Below are 17,432 nucleotides of genomic sequence, written 5' to 3'. Positions count from 1 at the left end.
CCGCGAGAAAGAGAGATACAGGATAGTGCAGACATTGTGCGTACATCGCTTGAATTACAAGTCTCCCGCATAATTATTCGAGTCAAAGGGCCGCGGGAGAGTGTATCCTTCGCATTCAAATTGTCTACGCGTTTTTAATTCTACGTTCAGTGAGAAGACGGCGGCGAATGACGCCCACGTTCGGTTACCTCGTGTAGAAGAAAAAGGAAAAACAGATAGAAACATTTTTCATAATTTTCCACATATTTCTACCGCGACAAAGGACCCTACCGAGATGCGCCGCGACGGGGCTCGATTAACGCGTCGGGTATGCGCGAGAGTTCGCGCTGCGTCGTGGTAACTACGTCGTTATTGGTCGCGGGAGCAACAAAACCGTCGGATATAGAGAACACATTGTGTGTATGTCGAGGAGAAGGAGGGGGCGGAGGAGGAGAGACGCGAAACACGTCGTGGCGAATCGTCTCCTCGCACCATCTCGCGAAGGAGCACCCGGGTGTTCTGTGTTGTGTGTTCGTTACTGGACCGATACCATCTTCGCTTTTTCTCCCCCGTTCGCTCTCTCCCTCTCTTTCTCCTTCTCTCTTTCTCTCTCCTCGCCCCCGGTCTCGTTCTTGTTCCTCTTCTTATCTGCTCTGCCTTCCCCCTCCCCCTCTTCTTCTTCGCTGTCCGTTCGCCGACGAGGAGGGGCCCTGAAGTGTCGAAGACCCGATACATATTCCTCTTCGACGCCGACGGTTCCCTCCACAATGCGGACGATTGTTTCGTTCTAATGGCGATTTCGATTCTACGCCGCGCCGCTGTCTGCGCGGTGATTTCGGCACCGGACGCGGCCGGGTCGACTTTCGACCGATGGGGAGGGCAGGGGGTACTTGTGCTATTTGGACATATTGAACGACATCTCGTAACATATCGCTGCGTGCCGAAACTGTTTTCGATATCGGTCGTTACGCGTTGTTTGTCGTCGTGTTTCACCCTCGATATTAGCCAGGCGTAGTCGAGCACTCGCGCCTACGTTAAATTCGCGCCCGCCGCGATGTATATTTGCATATTCCCGGTATTATTCTCGATCTTTATATCTTGCGTGTATCCCCGGCACTCCGTCCACCCACGCGGGGAGGGGGGGGTATGTATATACGGTTCCATTTAATTACTGATTTTACGACGGATCGTGCCGAGAGCGGCCTCGCGTCGCTCCTCGCGCGCGACGTGGTCTTCGATTTTATTCCGCTCGGAATGTAAATGCGTTCCATCCAGCGTCCGCGGGCGCGCATATACGGTTCACCGAAATACACCTCGTCGAGGTGATATCTCGTTCGCTTGTCGCTCCGGCGGGTTACAAGCCCGGGCGCGTTATACCTGCCTCTCGGCTCGGAGCTGAGCGTATCCTGCCGTGGCGAAAGGACCATGACGACGATGAGGCGGGAGGTAGGCGCAGTGGGCGCAGCCAGCGGTCTTCCGAGAGAGGAGTCCACTATCTCAGGGAGCACTCATCGCGGTCGCTTCGTTATCGGCCGCGCGGAATCATAATGGACCATAATTGCATAAATATAATGTTAATTAACAATTAAGATTGCCGCTTTGCCTAATTGAATCGCCGCTTTTGCCGCTCCCGTGGGGAGGGAGGGGGGACAACGTCGCCGCAACGTACGACCTCCTCGCGGTGAGATTGCGACGAGGGGCCTCGGGTGGCCTTAAACGTTAATGGCGGTATCGGAAAATTATACCGATGGCCCAAACGAGGACGACGACGACGACGCGCCTTCGATACCGAGCGCGGAGACGCATCTCGAAAAACAACTATCGGCGCCCCACAACGTGGCGCCCGGCAGCAGCGAGTGGTGCAGCCACTCGCTTATCGAGTCGACGAAAGCCTTATCGCAGTCGAAACGCTGAAGCGTTTCTCTCTCTCTCTCTCCCTCTCTCTTTCTCTCTTTTTCTATCTGAGAGTTTATTTTTAACGTTCGTACGACCGTTGCACGTGTTCACGCGATCGAACGCGCGTCACAGTAAATTTTCCCCCACGGAAGAAGGAACAAATGCTGCTTACGTTCTCCGTGATTTTTCGTTTCTCTCTCTCTCTCTCTCTCTGTCTCTCGCGATCGATCCGAAGTAGACGATGGACGAAGACAACGACGATGACAACGACTAACGCGTTCTTTCTCTATGCGTTTCCTCCACGTCTCTCTTCGTGGTCGTTCACCCGCGATATCGAGTCGTCGTTGTCGTGGTTGTCGTCGTCGTGGTTGTGTGCACCGCGCGATCGAGTTCAGATACGCAATTAGCGGAATTTAGCAGATGCAATAATAATGAATTCCCGTTAATAACCGTCGCGCCGCTCCATCGCCGCTCGTTCGCCGACGATATTTACCGGAAAGGATAAATGGAAGCGCGCGAACAGCGCAATAAAAAGGCCGAATCCGCGGATAACCGGCAGCCCGTGACCGTCGACGATCTGTTGCCGAGCCGCGCCGTTGTCGACGACGCCAGCAGCGGCGCGTGGTTAAATCATGTCCGCTTCATGTTCCTTCCATCCCTTTTCCCCCCCCTGCGTCCGATCCCGCCCTTCCTTCCTTCGCCACCTCCTTCGCCTGTCCGGTCCGAACCAGCTTCTACCGTCCGATGCCTTTTTTTCTGCCTCCGCCGTCCGTCGAATGTATTTTATTCAATTCTTTTTTCTCGTTTCAGATGGTTCAGGCGATTCAGGTCCTCCGGTTTCACCTCCTCGAGCTCGAAAAGGTGAGTATCCCTCGCTTCCACGTTACGATGCTCATAATGTTACCGCCGGCCCACCGATGAGATCCGCCTATTTACGAAATCCCCGTTGCCCAGGCTTTTTCACTTGTTCCGTCTGTTGCGATACCGCGAAAATATTTGCACCTCTGTCCCATATTTTTACCGCTACCACGGTAAACTTCTCTCTTTTTTTCTTCTCGTATCTGGCGAGGTCGCGATTTCCACTCTTACCAGTCCGCCGGAGGGACGTGCCTTTCGTGTTCGCCTGAAAATTGAAGATAGCACGCGGAAGCGTTGCGCGACTCGTGCGCGCGCTCTCGCGTGCTTCTAACTTTTCTTTCCGCCTAAAAACCGCGAGGGAAAGGCCGTCACGTGAAAATCGCTGTGTGACGCAAGATCGCCGGTTTTCTACACGCTGGCGTATACACGGTCGGCTGGAAATTCTCGCGATCGGCCTCATTGTAAGAGATTACCGCTGCGCGCGCTGCCGATAAGTCGCCGTTAACACCTAAAAAACGACTGTTATGACTGCGGGGGCAATTTTCCGTAATTGCGGTGAAAGCTCGGCCACTGCTCGACATCTACGGCGCTCGCTCGCACACTCTCATCGGTACCTACGGACGCGGACCGATTCTAAGACGTAAGTGGAGTCATTTCGCTGTCCAACGGCTGGCGCGCGTTAACTCGCGAGCGAGTTGTTTGCTCTGTAGCGGCGGTCTCGTTTCTCCTCGTGTCCCCCTCCCTCCCCCTTTTTCCGTCCGTTGAGGAGTACCTCCCTTTCTTTCCGATCGGCGGAGCGAAATGACAATACGCTCCCGATACTCCACCGGCGGGCACAACCAGCCAGCAAGCAAGCAAACAAGCAAGCCGGTCAGCCAGCCAGCGCGGCGTGGAATTACGGTCGCGCGGTGAAAGTGAGACATCTGTCGAGGGAAATTCCGAGACTGTCCAGGCTTTTCATCGGCGCGAACGAGAGAGCGAGAGAGCGAGAGAGAGAGAGAGAGAGAGAGAAACGAAAGGAGTTGCTCCGTCCGTCGCGAAGTCCTTCGTTCTTCGCTCGTTGCCACGGAGAGCTTCTCGGAAACGCGCGTCTTTTTCCTCGCGTTGCATGCCTCGCCGGGAGAGGATGGATAATAGCGTTCTCTCGGTGCAACGTGCAAGGATTTTTTGACCGGCGCTCTCTTTCTCTCTCTCTCTACTCTCTTTCTCTTTCCCTTCCGTCTTTCTCTATCCACCCGAATGGCTGCGCCCGCGGGACATGGAGGCGGGTCTGGTTTACCCAGGCGCTTTTTGCGGCGATATTTTATCATACAAAATAGCGGACATCCATCGCATTTCCATCGAAATGGCAGCTGACGTTGGCGGCAGCCAGCCATTGGCCGCGCGCGCGTTCTCGAGACCTCTTCGCGATCCCTCGCCGCCGATCGCCCGGCTCGATCGCGCAATTTTATAGCAATTTTCCTCATTTACGGCGATTACATTATTATAATGCCGCGTCATCACCCGCGGCGAATTCAGCTATCCGGCACCATCGGGGATCGGTCGTGCGTTTTCGATGCACCGCGATCATCATCATCGTCGACGGCGGCGGCGAGTATTACAATTCGTCCGGCGATTCGCGCCTCCTACCCTCGACGGAAAATTGGCTCCGGCTCCTCGTCCTGACGCGTCGTGACGCAAATGAAGTATGTCTGTCTGTAAAATAGAATCGAACGGAATATAAATTTTCCGCGGTGATTCTGCGCGAACATGCGAACGCTCGCCGAGGTGGTACGATCCAAACCGGCGGCGGCGGCGGGCGAGAGAAAGATAGTGCGAGAGGGGGGGGGGAGGGAGACATTAAGGCCGGCGAATAAATCACCGAAACGCGATTCCGCACTCTCGCGTCGGCTTATCTGTGTCGAAGCAAATGAATTCGCTAATTGGTGCTCGCTCGAAGGTACCAGCGACGCTTCATTTTATCGCGATAGCGCTTATTACTCGTTACTTACTCGTGCCTCTAAATTCACCCGCGTTAATGGAAGCGCCCACGATTAAAGAAATTAGCGGACTCGCGCACGAACGCGCTGCGGCAGATAAAGCGCGGCCGTGGTGTGTATCTTTCGTCGATATGCCGGTGAAATATCCCTATACTACTCTCGATGTGTGTAAATCGGGAAGCGTCGCGAGTGTCGAATCTCTCTGTCCCGTAGTGTCCGGGGACGAGAAACGCGGCTTGGCACGCCATCGACGGTAACGGAGATTGAAACGTTTCTGGTCCCCGGGGCCTCTTCTAGACGAGACGAAACGAGACGCGAGCGAGTGAGCGAAGCGGAATGCAGCGCGCGCGCGATGAAGAAGATTCCATAAATATCTGTGCTCACATAGTGGAGGAGAGAAGTAAGGAGGAAGGCAGCAAGAGAGAGAGAACGATAGAGCGTAGCGTAGAGAATGGGAGAGAAGGGGGACCAATGGAGGGAGGCTCATGGTAGCCCGCGGTGCTGCGCCTCGTGCATTTAACATTTTCGAACCAATCGCGTATTAGCATAATTACGTTTTGCCGGGGCCCGGTGCGCGGAAGGAAGGTCCGGTCAGGCCCTTTTCCCTTCTCTTTCTCCCTCCCTCATCCCCCCCCCTCTCTCTCTCTTTATTTCTCTCTCTCTCTCTCTATTTCTCTCTCTCTCTCTCTTTTTCTCTCTCTCTCTCTCTCTCTATCTATCTGTCTTCCTCTCTGCCCTCGCGGTAGAATATTTTTCTGGCGGCGGTGTAGCAACTCTCTCTATCTCTCCGCTATCGTTCCACTCTCGCTACTCTTCTCTACTTTCCTCTGTTCTTCCATCGTCCTTCTCAGCGCGCAGGACTTCGGGCAGCCGCCTCGCGCGTACACCGGTTAGAGAGCGGTAAATTTCTTATGGGATATTATGGCGTACACAGTGCATACCAACGGGATTCGTACTGGTACAACACGCGGGCGACCTCCCTCCGCTGGACGCGCCGCAGGAAACTGGTTCTAAACCTATGCCAGCGCACGTCGCTCTCTCCCGTTGGAATATCCTCGTATTCCTGTGCGCAGCACACGTACGTGCCGAGCTCTCTCGCGCGCGATCTTGCCGCGAGACGTCGGAAGCAGACGTGGTGCCGCTGAAATTAAGTCTTAACTGGTCGGCCCGGTGAAATGCGCGCTACACGGGATGCCGCTTTAAACATTAGCGGGATCTTCGCATATCCTGCGAGGAAGAGAGTAACACGAGTAAGGATCTTCTTTGACTCGTGCGGAGAAAGAATGGCCGTATTTCCAGCGTCAAGCGGAACATCTGAGCTTTCACACTAACGGACTGAAATCTGATACGGTCACTCCGCGAGTTCATTCGATGAATTTCGATTAAATCGCGCCCGGAAAGTTACGAATCAATATGACCGCGCGTGATCATTCGGAGCGTGTTTCTCATCTAGCAGTCGACTCGTCATTGTCGATACCACCGTGGCAACGAGGAGGGCATCGTCCAAGTTACGAAGAGGAAGAAAGCGGGGGGTCTCGTTCGCCACGTACACCCGGTATACAGATATCCCGTGCGTGCCGTAAGGGTGGTCAAGTTGCGAATCAGGCCGTGAGAGAGGGAGACCGAGACAGACACCCCGAAACCTTCATTACCTTCGGCTTCAAAAGAGCCCATTGTGCCGTAAATGGGGTTCCTTGCGTTCCTCCTTTTCTACTCTTTCGCTCGTACGTACCACGGATCCGTTCCATTCTTCGGCGTTTGCCTTTCCGAGAGTCCGTGAAGAGACGAGGAAGAGGGCGGAAGAGGCGGATACAGTAGCACGAGGACAGCGAGACGGAGGCGAGAGACAGAGAGAGAGAGAGGGGGGGGGGGGAGAACGCGTTTACACTCGTTCTTTCCTTCGTTTACGTAAATTTTCGAGCAATTTCGAGGCCGGATGAAAAGGAGGTCCTCGAGTTCGTATAATGTCGCGCCGCGTGGGATTCCCCCCCCCCCTCTTTTCTCCTCCCTCCATGATAACAGGAATCGTCGGGAGAAAGGGGAGAGAATCGTTTAAATGTTCTCTTTGAATCGAGGAACTGGTTTCGGGGTTGTCGGTCCTTCCTCTTGAGACTACGTGTAAACGCACGGGGAATAATCGAGAGCGACGTTACGGATAAAGAGTTACTTGTAAAATTCTCCCGACCGCGACCTTACGTACTCTACGTATGTAGTTGGTGGTGCACGTTGCGATACTTTGAAACAATCATTAGATCAGCGAGCTGGATTCTGACTCAGATGTCAAACTGTTCTCTCTCGCTCTCTCATTCTCTTTTTCTCTCCTTCTTCCTCACTTTGGCTCTCTCCACCTTCTCCGCCTCTTGCGTTGCGTTTGGCATGAGGAGATGTTCTCGAAGGCGACTGTGGCGAATGGAATTCGACGGAGCGACCCGGCGATTTCTCTCTCGCGCATTAAGTCGACCGTGTACGGAGAGGTATTCCCGAGCACATTCGAACTGTTAAATCGTCCATAAAACGGGGATAATCTCACGTTACAGCGACATCGCGTCGCGACATTGCGAGATGAATTTATCCACGACGTTCTTACCGTGACGACGTTTCTCACCGATGACACGCCGTCGTCATGCCGAAAACGACACCCGCGTCGAGATTCCATCGACGCGATTCTCGCGCACGGATTGTACACGGGTACCCGGTGGCAATAATCGTCTTTTTCCATCTCTCTCCCTTCCCTCCTTACTCGCTGATAATTCGAATGGCGCGCGATCCAGCCCCGGAAGAAGAAGTCGCTCATCGATTCCGAGTAGTTCTCGTTTCCGTCCTCGCACGAGGGCATCGATGGGAATCGCATTACCGCGAGCGTTTAGAGCTCCCGATCGCGGTGTCCTCCCTGAAAGTTTAATCCGATCGATGCCAACCCTCGATTGGAAATTGAATCGTAATTTAACTTGCGCTGAAACTTTAAATAGCGATATTCGGATCCCGGCAACTATTTTCGCACCGCGTCCAATTACGAACGTAGTCCGAAATTTGTCTCGCTCGCCTCGGCCCGCAGATAACGGGCCACTTTGTCGTATCGCGCGCCACGAGATATCCTTGGTCGACATACTGTCTCTTGCGAGAGAGAGAGAGAGAGAGAGAGAGAGAGAGAGGGGGGGAAGAAGATCGGACCTAACCGCGCGTCGTCTTTTTGCTCCGTCAACGACCGCCGAAAGTGCTCATGGAAAAGGGAGACGATCGAGAACGTCCCATCGTATCGCCGGGGACGACCTCCCTGTTGTATCCTGTATCGCTCTCCCTACGAGATCATCGTCTACGGTGTAGGATGACGCGATTCAATGGTAGGATAGATTGCAAAAACTCGCGTGTTCCGAAGCGATCGTATCGTGTTCGATATCGCAGTTGGAGTATCCATCCAGTCATCGATCCCACCAAGCAACGCTTCCTCCGATAATTTCGTGGCATAGCTGCGACGTTGGTTTACTGAATTAACATTGTTCGCGAATTAATACACTTTTCCCCGATTCGATGTTATTTTACCACTCGGTGAGAACACCTCCGCTCTACAACCGAATATCCATGATTAATTGCCGTTTACTCTCAAGTCGATTATTTGCGCGAAATGCGACAAGATCGAGAGAATATTTCACAGTTCCGCAATATAGTCGACGATTCAAGACGAAGAACCGATTTGACGCCCTTACGCTCCCTGTACGAAGGGGGGCAACGAGGGCTTTTTTTGATTTCTTTTCATCGCTGAGCATTGTCGCTCGGTTCGACTCGACTCCCGGCGGATCAAATTCTAACCAGTCCGGCATTATAGCCGCTGTCCTTCGGAGTCCTTCGTCTCCTCCCACCGCCCTTAGGTCTCTGCATTAAAGAGAGATGAAGAGAGAGAGAGAGAGAGAGTCTAGTCATCCTGAGCGGGGGCATTGTGTTACCGCGTCGCGGTGGTACGCATTGTCGGGGCGAATAGCAGGATGGGTGGAAAAAAGTCGGTACCCCGATGGAAGAAGCGCAGGATCGAAGTTGCCGCCGCATTATCACTCTCTCTCTCTCTCTCTCTCTCTCGCGCGCGCGACGAGGCCCCCTCATTTCTGAAAGAAGGTAAACGAGCGCGACGAATGTTCGCCGATAGACGCGAAATATATCGTCGTCTTACGGTGACTCGGCAAGAAATCCATAACGATCTCATTGATCGCTCCTAATAATATCGTCATTGAGTTACCTCCCGTGAACCGAGCGACCCACCTCCGATGATCTCGCGACTCGCTCCGATATGCAAAGCGTCCGTTCAAATAGCACTCTATTCAGACGCCGCGTATTACTGTAACTGTCATATCGTGTCGATTACCGCGAACTGCACGGAACGATTCCGTTGTACACTTCTTACGCATTTGTACGCATGTTACCACTATGATTTTACACACTTATGTATGTAAAATCACAATAGTAACACATGTAAAAAGAAAAATGTGACTACATGACTTTACGCGCATAAGTGTGCACAATTGCATACTTAGAATTGCATTGTAGGAACAGAAAGATTCCCGTGGAAGGTTTCTGCTCAGTCAATTGTTCTCGGTTGTCTCAGCAGAGTTTTAATGCAGCTGAACGTTCACACAGACGTTCTCAGTCGCGATAAACAGAGATATCGTTTCTTGTAATCGACTTTTCAACTGATCCTTGTTCCGTTGCGAGAACTGAGATTTTTTTCCCTACGTGAATGCCGTTAGATCAGTCTTCGCGAACGATGCGCGATCGGCAGTGAGTGAGTCGCGCTCTCTCTCTCACCGGGTGCTTCTTCTGCCTCTTCGATCGGTCGAAGGAAACTCGATCGCGCGGCTCTTCTCGCGTACGTGGCTCTCTACGATAAACAGGCGCATTGTCCGTGCGTTCCCCGATGCACGCCAACTATTGGACGGTGCCGCCTACGGCAAAGATGGCCGTCTTCTCTATTATACATAAATGCCTAATAAGAGCGTTATAAGTGACCGCTAGGCCGATAGAGGCGGTCGAGGTAATGCGCGCGAGGTTGCCCCGGGAACGAAGGACGATGAGAAAGAGGGTGGGTGGGGGTGGGTGGTACGTTCGCGAAGGAGACCGCTACGCGGCTTCTTCATAATGCCTCGTCTCGGCTCGCCGACGATTTACATATAACAAGATAACGATTTTTATTTGCTCCTGCTTATATAATACGTTTATTCTAAACGGAATCAAGAAGGCGAATCAAGAGGCAGGAGGACGGTAGGACGAAGGTACAGGGCTGAGGGAGGATGAGTCGAAAGGGAGACGGAGGACGACCGGCTATCCTATAGGCCTGTCAGGCCTCATTTGCATACATAACATTCTGGTCGACTGGACACCGGTCAGACCTCCTCTCTTTCTCTCGCTCGTTCCTTCTCTCGTCTCTTTCTGCCCGTCGCGTCGGTTTCTCTTCAGCTACCAGACCGCTTCCACGGTCTCGGGATGCGCACACCAGCCTCCTTCATCTTCGTGTATCGATACGCCGCGTTTGGTCTCTCCCTCTCTCGCTTTCTTCTTCTTTCCTCCTCTCTCCGTGCCTTATACCATGGTGCAACGACGTCGGTTGTGGATCCATTCGATGGAATCCGTCTATTAATCATTTCCGGCGGCGCGGTTAATCAGCCTCCACCCGGTTGGAAGGTATCTTTTGGAAAACGGTATCTATGTTCCCCCAACCGGCGGAGCCTGCTTCTCCCCCTAGTCTAATTGGTTCTCTTCGAGGCTCACGAGTGGCCGGCTAACTAACGTTCCTTCTCTCTTCTCCGTGTTCCAGGTACACGAGCTCTGCGACAACTTCTGCCACCGGTACATCAGCTGTCTGAAGGGCAAGATGCCGATAGACCTGGTGATCGACGATCGGGAGAGCTCGAAGCCGCCCGAGATGGGTAACGGTCTGGACGGCAGCGGACCCAGGAGCACCGCCGACAGCACCAGCCACACGGACGGAGCCAGCACGCCGGACGTCGTGAGTACCTCACCATCGTCATCGTCTTACTATCCGCACGACGCGCTCACCCCCCACCACCACCACCATCACCATCACCACCACCACCACCACCAGAATAATAACAACAATAATAATAATCACGCCGGGATCGGCAGTACCGCCGCTACCACCCCCCTGCAACTGAGCCAAAACCAAAGCCAAAATCACCACCCTGCGCCGCAGTCGAACACCACCACTACTACTGCTATTACCCCAAGTAGCGCCGCCACAACTCCCAACTCCCTAAAGCGTACGCACCAACAGATGATGATGGCAGCCGCGGCGGCATCCGCGATGGCCACCTCGCCGCACGCAGCCGCATCCGCGCCCCCAGCGCACGCGCACGCCCTCGCCGCCTACCACAGCATCAGCTCGGCCGTTTATCCGTGCTCGTAATAGATTACCGCGCGACTTCCGTGCCGATTCTGCGAGACCACTTCTGACTCTCTTGTCCTCCCCCCGCCGCTTATCCCGTAATTCTACCTCTTTATTATTCTTTGTGCCGTCGTGTTACGCTGTCTTCTTCGGTCGGCTCGGGTCAACCAAGCGGGGTGTAGGGGACTTCCTCGAGACGTCGCGAAATCGGCAACGATCCGTCAGCTGCGATCGTTCCGTCGCGACTGACAACCTCGAGCGAATCATGTCGAACGCGCACGGCGCCCTCTGACTCGAGGTCACGAACGCGTGGGAGTCTGAACGCAACACCAGTCCAGGTCGCGAATGGGCCTGTGATCTCCTTCTCTCTCTCTCTTTTTCCCTGCAGGCAGACGCAGCTGGCACACCTGCCCGCGCATCAGCTGCTCTGATCGAGACGCGAGCACGTGTGGGCAGCGACTTCTGGAACTCTCTCCGTTAGCGTTCGCGAGTAACGTTCCGCGGGAGGTGCGAGAGAAGAAGGAGGGTTCCTTCGAGATCGGTTTCGCGGGGGTAGGTCGCAGAATCCACCGCTCGGGGACTCGCGGTTTGTTGGACTGGCGCTACTTGTTGGCACTCTTAGTATGTTTCCGTCAAGTGTCTCGTACTGCTCCGCGAGCGGCGAGGGACGGGCGCCGATCTCTCCCTCAGCTCGGCACTCGGCCGTTGGCTTTGACTTCGTTCATTCCGTTCTCCTTTTTTCTCTCTCTCTCTCTCTCTAGTACTTTTTCTCGCTCACAGAGTCACGAGCCGCGTTCCCGAGAGAAAAAAAGAGCGCACGCGGGGCGTATCTGTCTAACTGCAACTTTTCACGTTCACAAGCTCAAGTTATTCTTTATTGCACATTCAAGTGTTTTATCTCCGAGCGTGAATTTCTCTCCGTTGACGTCGCGCGGAGGAGACGATCGGACGCACAGAGCTTCGCTCGGCGTCGCCGGGAATCCCATAGTCTTCCGCTCGTCCATCGTCGCGCGGTGCATCGCCCATAGAGAGAACTTCGCGTGTCTCTCGCGAAACTCGCGTTTCCAAGTCCGCGCGCGTTAACTTGCTCGCGCCAATCTTCGTTCGACCGTGGCGTATGTCCGACGTGGACTCTCAATTACGTAAGCCGTCCCCGTCACGTGGCGCGGAAGATTGTTTCTAAATCCGTTTCGAGAGAGAGAGAGAGAGAGGACAGCAGCGGGGTTCGTCCGTTGACATCGGCCCTCGGGAACGTTTCGCTTTGAAAACGTATTCAGAGATATTCACGCTCCGAAACCGCCTCGGAAACCAGTCGTAATGGGCTATTATCGGTGCGAGAGCGCCGAACGGCCGCTCGCGGGCGGCTGGCTCTCCGCGCGCGCAGCCTTATGCAACCGATCCTCCGCGTTTTGCTCTTCGTGCGGTCGGGACGTTTGGTTCTCTCTCTCTCTCTCTCTACCCATCTGCGGGCCCGGCAGTTATCGGAAATAACGAGATACGCGGTTCGCGCATCGGTAAACCGCTCCGAGGAGCGAGGCGTTCGTTCTATCTCGCGCGCGGGCACGCCTCGCTCCTTTTCTATCTTTCTTTCTCATTCTCTTCTCTCAACCTTCCCTCCTGTGACTCCCTCAAGGTCTCTCGCGGCACGGCATGACGTACGAGACGTACGAGATATTTGTATAAAAGAGCGGGCATTAGGGGAGGAGGGCGCGTACGCTTCTTCTTACGCGAGACTTAGTTGTCGTCGGCACGAGGTTAAGTAGGTCGTCCAGCGAACTAGCTAGACCGCGACTAGGGTAGTTAGTGACAGAGATATGAAGCAAGTCGAACCGGCCACTCCAGTCGGCAGTGGTTCTGCGAGCGTTTCCCGGATCGAACACGGCGATCGTTTCGGAGCAACAAGAGAGGATGCGGGGAGGGAAGAACAACACACACACACACACACACACACGGGTGTACGCGACGATGTAATACGCGGAACGTGAACCGTGGCGTACACACGCACACATCAGGTGTGTATATCGACAGGTAGGAGAGACGGGGGCCGGTTAACTGAATTTTATCGCGACGTCGGGAGGGCGGGCAAGGTAGCGCGCGCCCTTGTCCCGTTTTTCTCCTTTCTTCACGTTTTTTTCTCCCCCTCCCCTTGAATTTTTTTTCTTTCTCGTTCATTTTATCAACAACCGCCGCTACTGACCGCGATTTATACGCCGGAGTATCGCGGAATATACGCAGAAAGGGGAGCACGAGAGCACGCGTGAGCGCGCCTGGTAGCCTGAAACGGCCTCGATGCAGCCGCGCGCGTTGTGGACGATGATCGATATTATCGGCGCGCGCGGTAGGCGTGTTTACGACAGGCATTATATCGTCTACGCGGCGTCTACTTTCCAGGTAGCCTCTTTCGTGGGCGTACGCGCGCGGGGTGACGCGTCTTTCTCGATCGAGACACCACGCGAGTAATAGTAGGTAGACAGCGGCAGAAACAGTAACAACAGCGGCGGTAGCGAGGGCGAAGTTAATCGAGAGCCGTCGCTCGAGGGACTAGCGTTTAGATTCGCCGAGCAAACGCGCGCGCGAGAGAGATTATAACCGTGATCTGAATATACGTAATAGGATTAAGGCTCATACGCGTGACAGAGCGAAGTTTGTGTCTATTTTTTCGTAGAAAACCTTCGGGACGTCGAGGAGTAAGGAACACATGCGATAGATAGATAGGCAGTACGTCGTGCGAGAACAATGCGAGGATAGCTAGGCGAACAGCGAGACGAGGTTACGTTTTGGAAAGCTTGTAGCATTAGCGAGGTAAATTATAGCGTTTAACTTATTGTTAGCTTAGCGCGGTTACCGGGAGTCGACGACGTAGAACTACGAGAGAGAGAGAGAGAGAGGGTGAAGACGCGAGGAGAAGAGAGAGGGATTCGAAGCGAAAACGAGCGATCGCGTAGACAGAGAGCGTAGGTTGATATTACTCTTCGATCGAGCGAGATCGCGTGGCGGGTGTGCGGGATCGAGAGCTGTGCGTGATTAGGTGATAGCGGGCGAGCTTCGGTAAATTCGCGCACTCGAGATCGGGCTGCGAGGAATGCGACGAACCCGAGAGATATAGAGAGCAAAGATGCAGAGCGGAAGATAAAATCGCGGCGATCCAGTTAATCAATTGCCACTAGGTCTCGGTACTCGTAACTAGGGAGTTGTGTGAGGTACAAGTCCTGATCGGCAGGGCGCGCGAGGTCCACCCCCAATCCCCCGTACTTAACAACCCTTGTATATATCTTCTTGTGCAAAGCAAGCAAGATAAATGTAACAAATTCGAGATCGAAGGGAGAAAGATCCTCCGACTCGAGAGGATCGCCGAGAGCGAAGTGTCGAGCTCTCCCTGAGCTCTGGTGCCCCGCGCGATCGTCCGGGATATCCTTCATCCGGATATCGACGTGGTCTCTCGCGGCCATGCGCGCGCTTGTGTACGCGCGCGCGTCGCTCGAAGAGGAACTGGATACGATATACGTGCATGCATATGCAGAGACACACACGTTCACATATATACACACATATACGCGCGATGCGATCGTTCTGTCAAACGGAGACATCGCGTGTACACTCGTGGGTATGTCCACAAGCGGAGTCTCTCACATGAGAGTACACACGTGTGCCTTGCTCTCGCACGCGTCTCCGCGAGGGAAGCGAACTCAAGGCTGCATCCTTGATGCTGCACGACAGGTACGTAATACGAAAATACGAATGCAGGGCACCAGACCGGGGGGCGGTGAGCGAACTTCGCTCTCCGTGTCGCCGGCAACGCGACGGCGATCTGCCGTCGCGACACGCGGCGACACTTGGCGGATATTTTGCGAGAACGCAAGGGTGTTGTACGGAGGTTGGGAGGGGTGGGCTTCGGCACCGGTCGATCGGAACCCTAGTTACGAGTGCCGAACCTAGGGCCGAGAGGCCCCACGAGCCTCTCGGCTTCCGTTAACTGTTGAACGTAAAGAAAGAGAATGACGGTCATGGAAGAAAGAAGAATGACCGAGGAGGCGAAGCGAAATGGAAATTGGGAGGAACGCGAGGATCCATCCATCGAAGCGTGTTTCGTTCTGTTTTTGCACCACGACGATCTTCAGGATGTTGTTTGGCGAGAATCGATTATTTTTGCGCGGGCGTTTGTTCACGTTCTGCAAAATAATTTCGAATTTTCGGCATGATAGAATTTTTGAGCATTCGCGAAACGTGTTCTTTTCTCGCTTTCGAAGGCTGAACGGCTTCGGAATCGCGAAAGCGAAGTGTGTAAATTTTTGTACGACCAAATGCTCAAGAAATATAATTCGTTGGAAAGTACCCTTTCTTTTTTTACCACTGTTCTTTCTTCGTTTTGTTCCCAGCACCGCGCTCAAATGATCGATTCGCGTCGGATAATTGTGTCGTTCGTTTTTCGGGCCGCACCGTGGAGGGTCTTCGAGCGTTACGAAACGAAAATCTCGTGCGCGTTCGCACGAGACGCGCACAAGATGCGGAGAGAGATCGACTCTCGCGATGGCGTGAGATTTACAAATTAAAGGACGCAGAAAATAACGTGAATACTTAGTGCCATAGGTTGCAGCGTGCGCGCATTCGCGTCGAGACTGTGTACTTAATTAAATACTAATCGCGAGGAAGATCGGCTTACGTTACTCTCGGGCGAGGAGACGGTGCATCCGATCATTCTTTTAGTGCTCAAGCTTAGAGACCGTTACCAGATAATCAAAAGAGAGAGCGAGATGTACGTTGTTCTTGATCTTTGTTCTGTTCGGACTTAGGTTTTTTACCGCTTATCTTCGTTTTTCTTCGCGTGTCTCGTCTGAAGGGGGAAGGAGGGAGTCGCGTGAGCTGCGAGAATCGAGAGTGTGATTTTTGTCGCGTTTCAAATTTTATAACATCGCGCGTTTACGTTTTCTTTAATGTCGTTTTTATGCGTTCCGCGCGCGCGCGCGACGACCCGACGATTTATTATCGTCGATGCCGACGCGAGACTGCGATCCACACGATGCGGAGCACGGAGGGAAGAAAGAGGACAGATTAGCTTTTGTCGAAATTGCGTAATTAGGATTGAACGGTCGCGCATGCTGCCCTCTTTTTTTCGGTCTCGCCGACGTATAACGCCGCGGACACGCGCGTTTGTTGACGATGACACCGCCGCCGTGTTACGTTTTTGTTTCGTATTGTTTCTGTAATTGTTAGAATGTTTATACGGAATGTGTGCACGCGGCGTGCACACACACACACACACACACACACCAGACAGACGGAGACGGTGTGAAAGATACAAAACACAGACGACAAGACACGGAATAGGTAAGAGCTTCGAATTTATGTTACAACTTTTTCAACTACCGTACTTAACACATACACAGAAATACACACACACATAACGCGCGCGAACAGAAACGACGCGAACGACGAAAGCCGACAACTGCTGTGTTTAACATTAGCACGTGCATTTAACGCGCGGAAGAGACAGACTTCCGGAGAACAGACATTGTGCATGTATGTGTGTTTTACGATTTACAACTTACTAGACTTAAGGGAATGAAACGAAGATGAAAAACTCACCCGATCATTGTATACGATTAGCCATTATATATAAATATATAAATATATATATATATAGTGATAATATATTATCGATAATGATACTTGTTTATAGCATTGTCTCAATCAACGTATTTTCATTATAAATAAATGTTAGCATTGTTGAGTTAAAACAAAGACACTCTGCGTTCTTTTTTTTTCACTCGAGCGTTTCACGCCAGCTCTCTCACGATCTCTCGTGGTTCGTCGAACCAAGAAGCTCCTTGATCCCGCTGTAGTCGCACACCCCCGCGCCTCTCCGAGCGCGTAATCGCGGTGGATGGACGCGGATCCGCGCGACGGATGAACGTTTGGCCGCGTCAACGAGCCGGGGAAAGATTCGAGCGGGTATTTTTCAAGCGCGCGACACGACGACATTCATCAAGATCGGACTGATACCGAGTCGTGGGCGAGCTTTTCTCCGCGTAAGAAAATTTCATCCGCGGCCATCAGCGAATTTCGCCGAGCGTATCTCGAAGCGTTTACAAGCCACGGCGAATCCTCCGGCATTCGCGGGCGGCGAGGCCGTCTTTTCTTTTTTCCGCGCGAGGAGTTCGCTCCCAACAAGTGCAAGTTGCCGACACCGGTATGAGGACTCCTCGGTTTCAGACTCTAGGAATTAAGTAAGGACGCGCGAGCGAGTGCGCCCACGGATAATAATTCATTATCGCGGTTATATCCGCGCGGTATACAACGCTCGGTCTCTAATCGCGCAATTCCCAGCGGTGTGC

The 17,432-nt window shown here is 53.3% G+C and overlaps 1 protein-coding gene across 1 annotated transcript in view; it reads left to right on the top strand.

Moving 5' to 3' along the window:
* The window catches only part of LOC106747020 (homeobox protein homothorax-like), a 63,753-nt gene extending 46,946 nt beyond the window's left edge, over nucleotides 1–16,807 (top strand). Inside the window, exons 6-7 of the mRNA XM_014624255.1 lie at nucleotides 2,686–2,736; nucleotides 10,513–16,807. Coding sequence (XP_014479741.1) covers nucleotides 2,686–2,736; nucleotides 10,513–11,121 — 660 coding nt within the window. The 3' untranslated portion in view covers nucleotides 11,122–16,807. The remainder of the gene's footprint in view (nucleotides 1–2,685; nucleotides 2,737–10,512) is intronic.
* Nucleotides 16,808–17,432: the final 625 nt, after the last annotated feature.

This window comes from Dinoponera quadriceps, unplaced genomic scaffold, assembly GCF_001313825.1.
Source record: "Dinoponera quadriceps isolate SergipeBrazil2010 unplaced genomic scaffold, ASM131382v1 scaffold2088, whole genome shotgun sequence".
NCBI lineage: Eukaryota > Metazoa > Arthropoda > Insecta > Hymenoptera > Formicidae > Dinoponera > Dinoponera quadriceps.
Note: the sequence above shows the minus strand (reverse complement) of the source record. Positions and strands in the feature narration are given on the sequence as shown.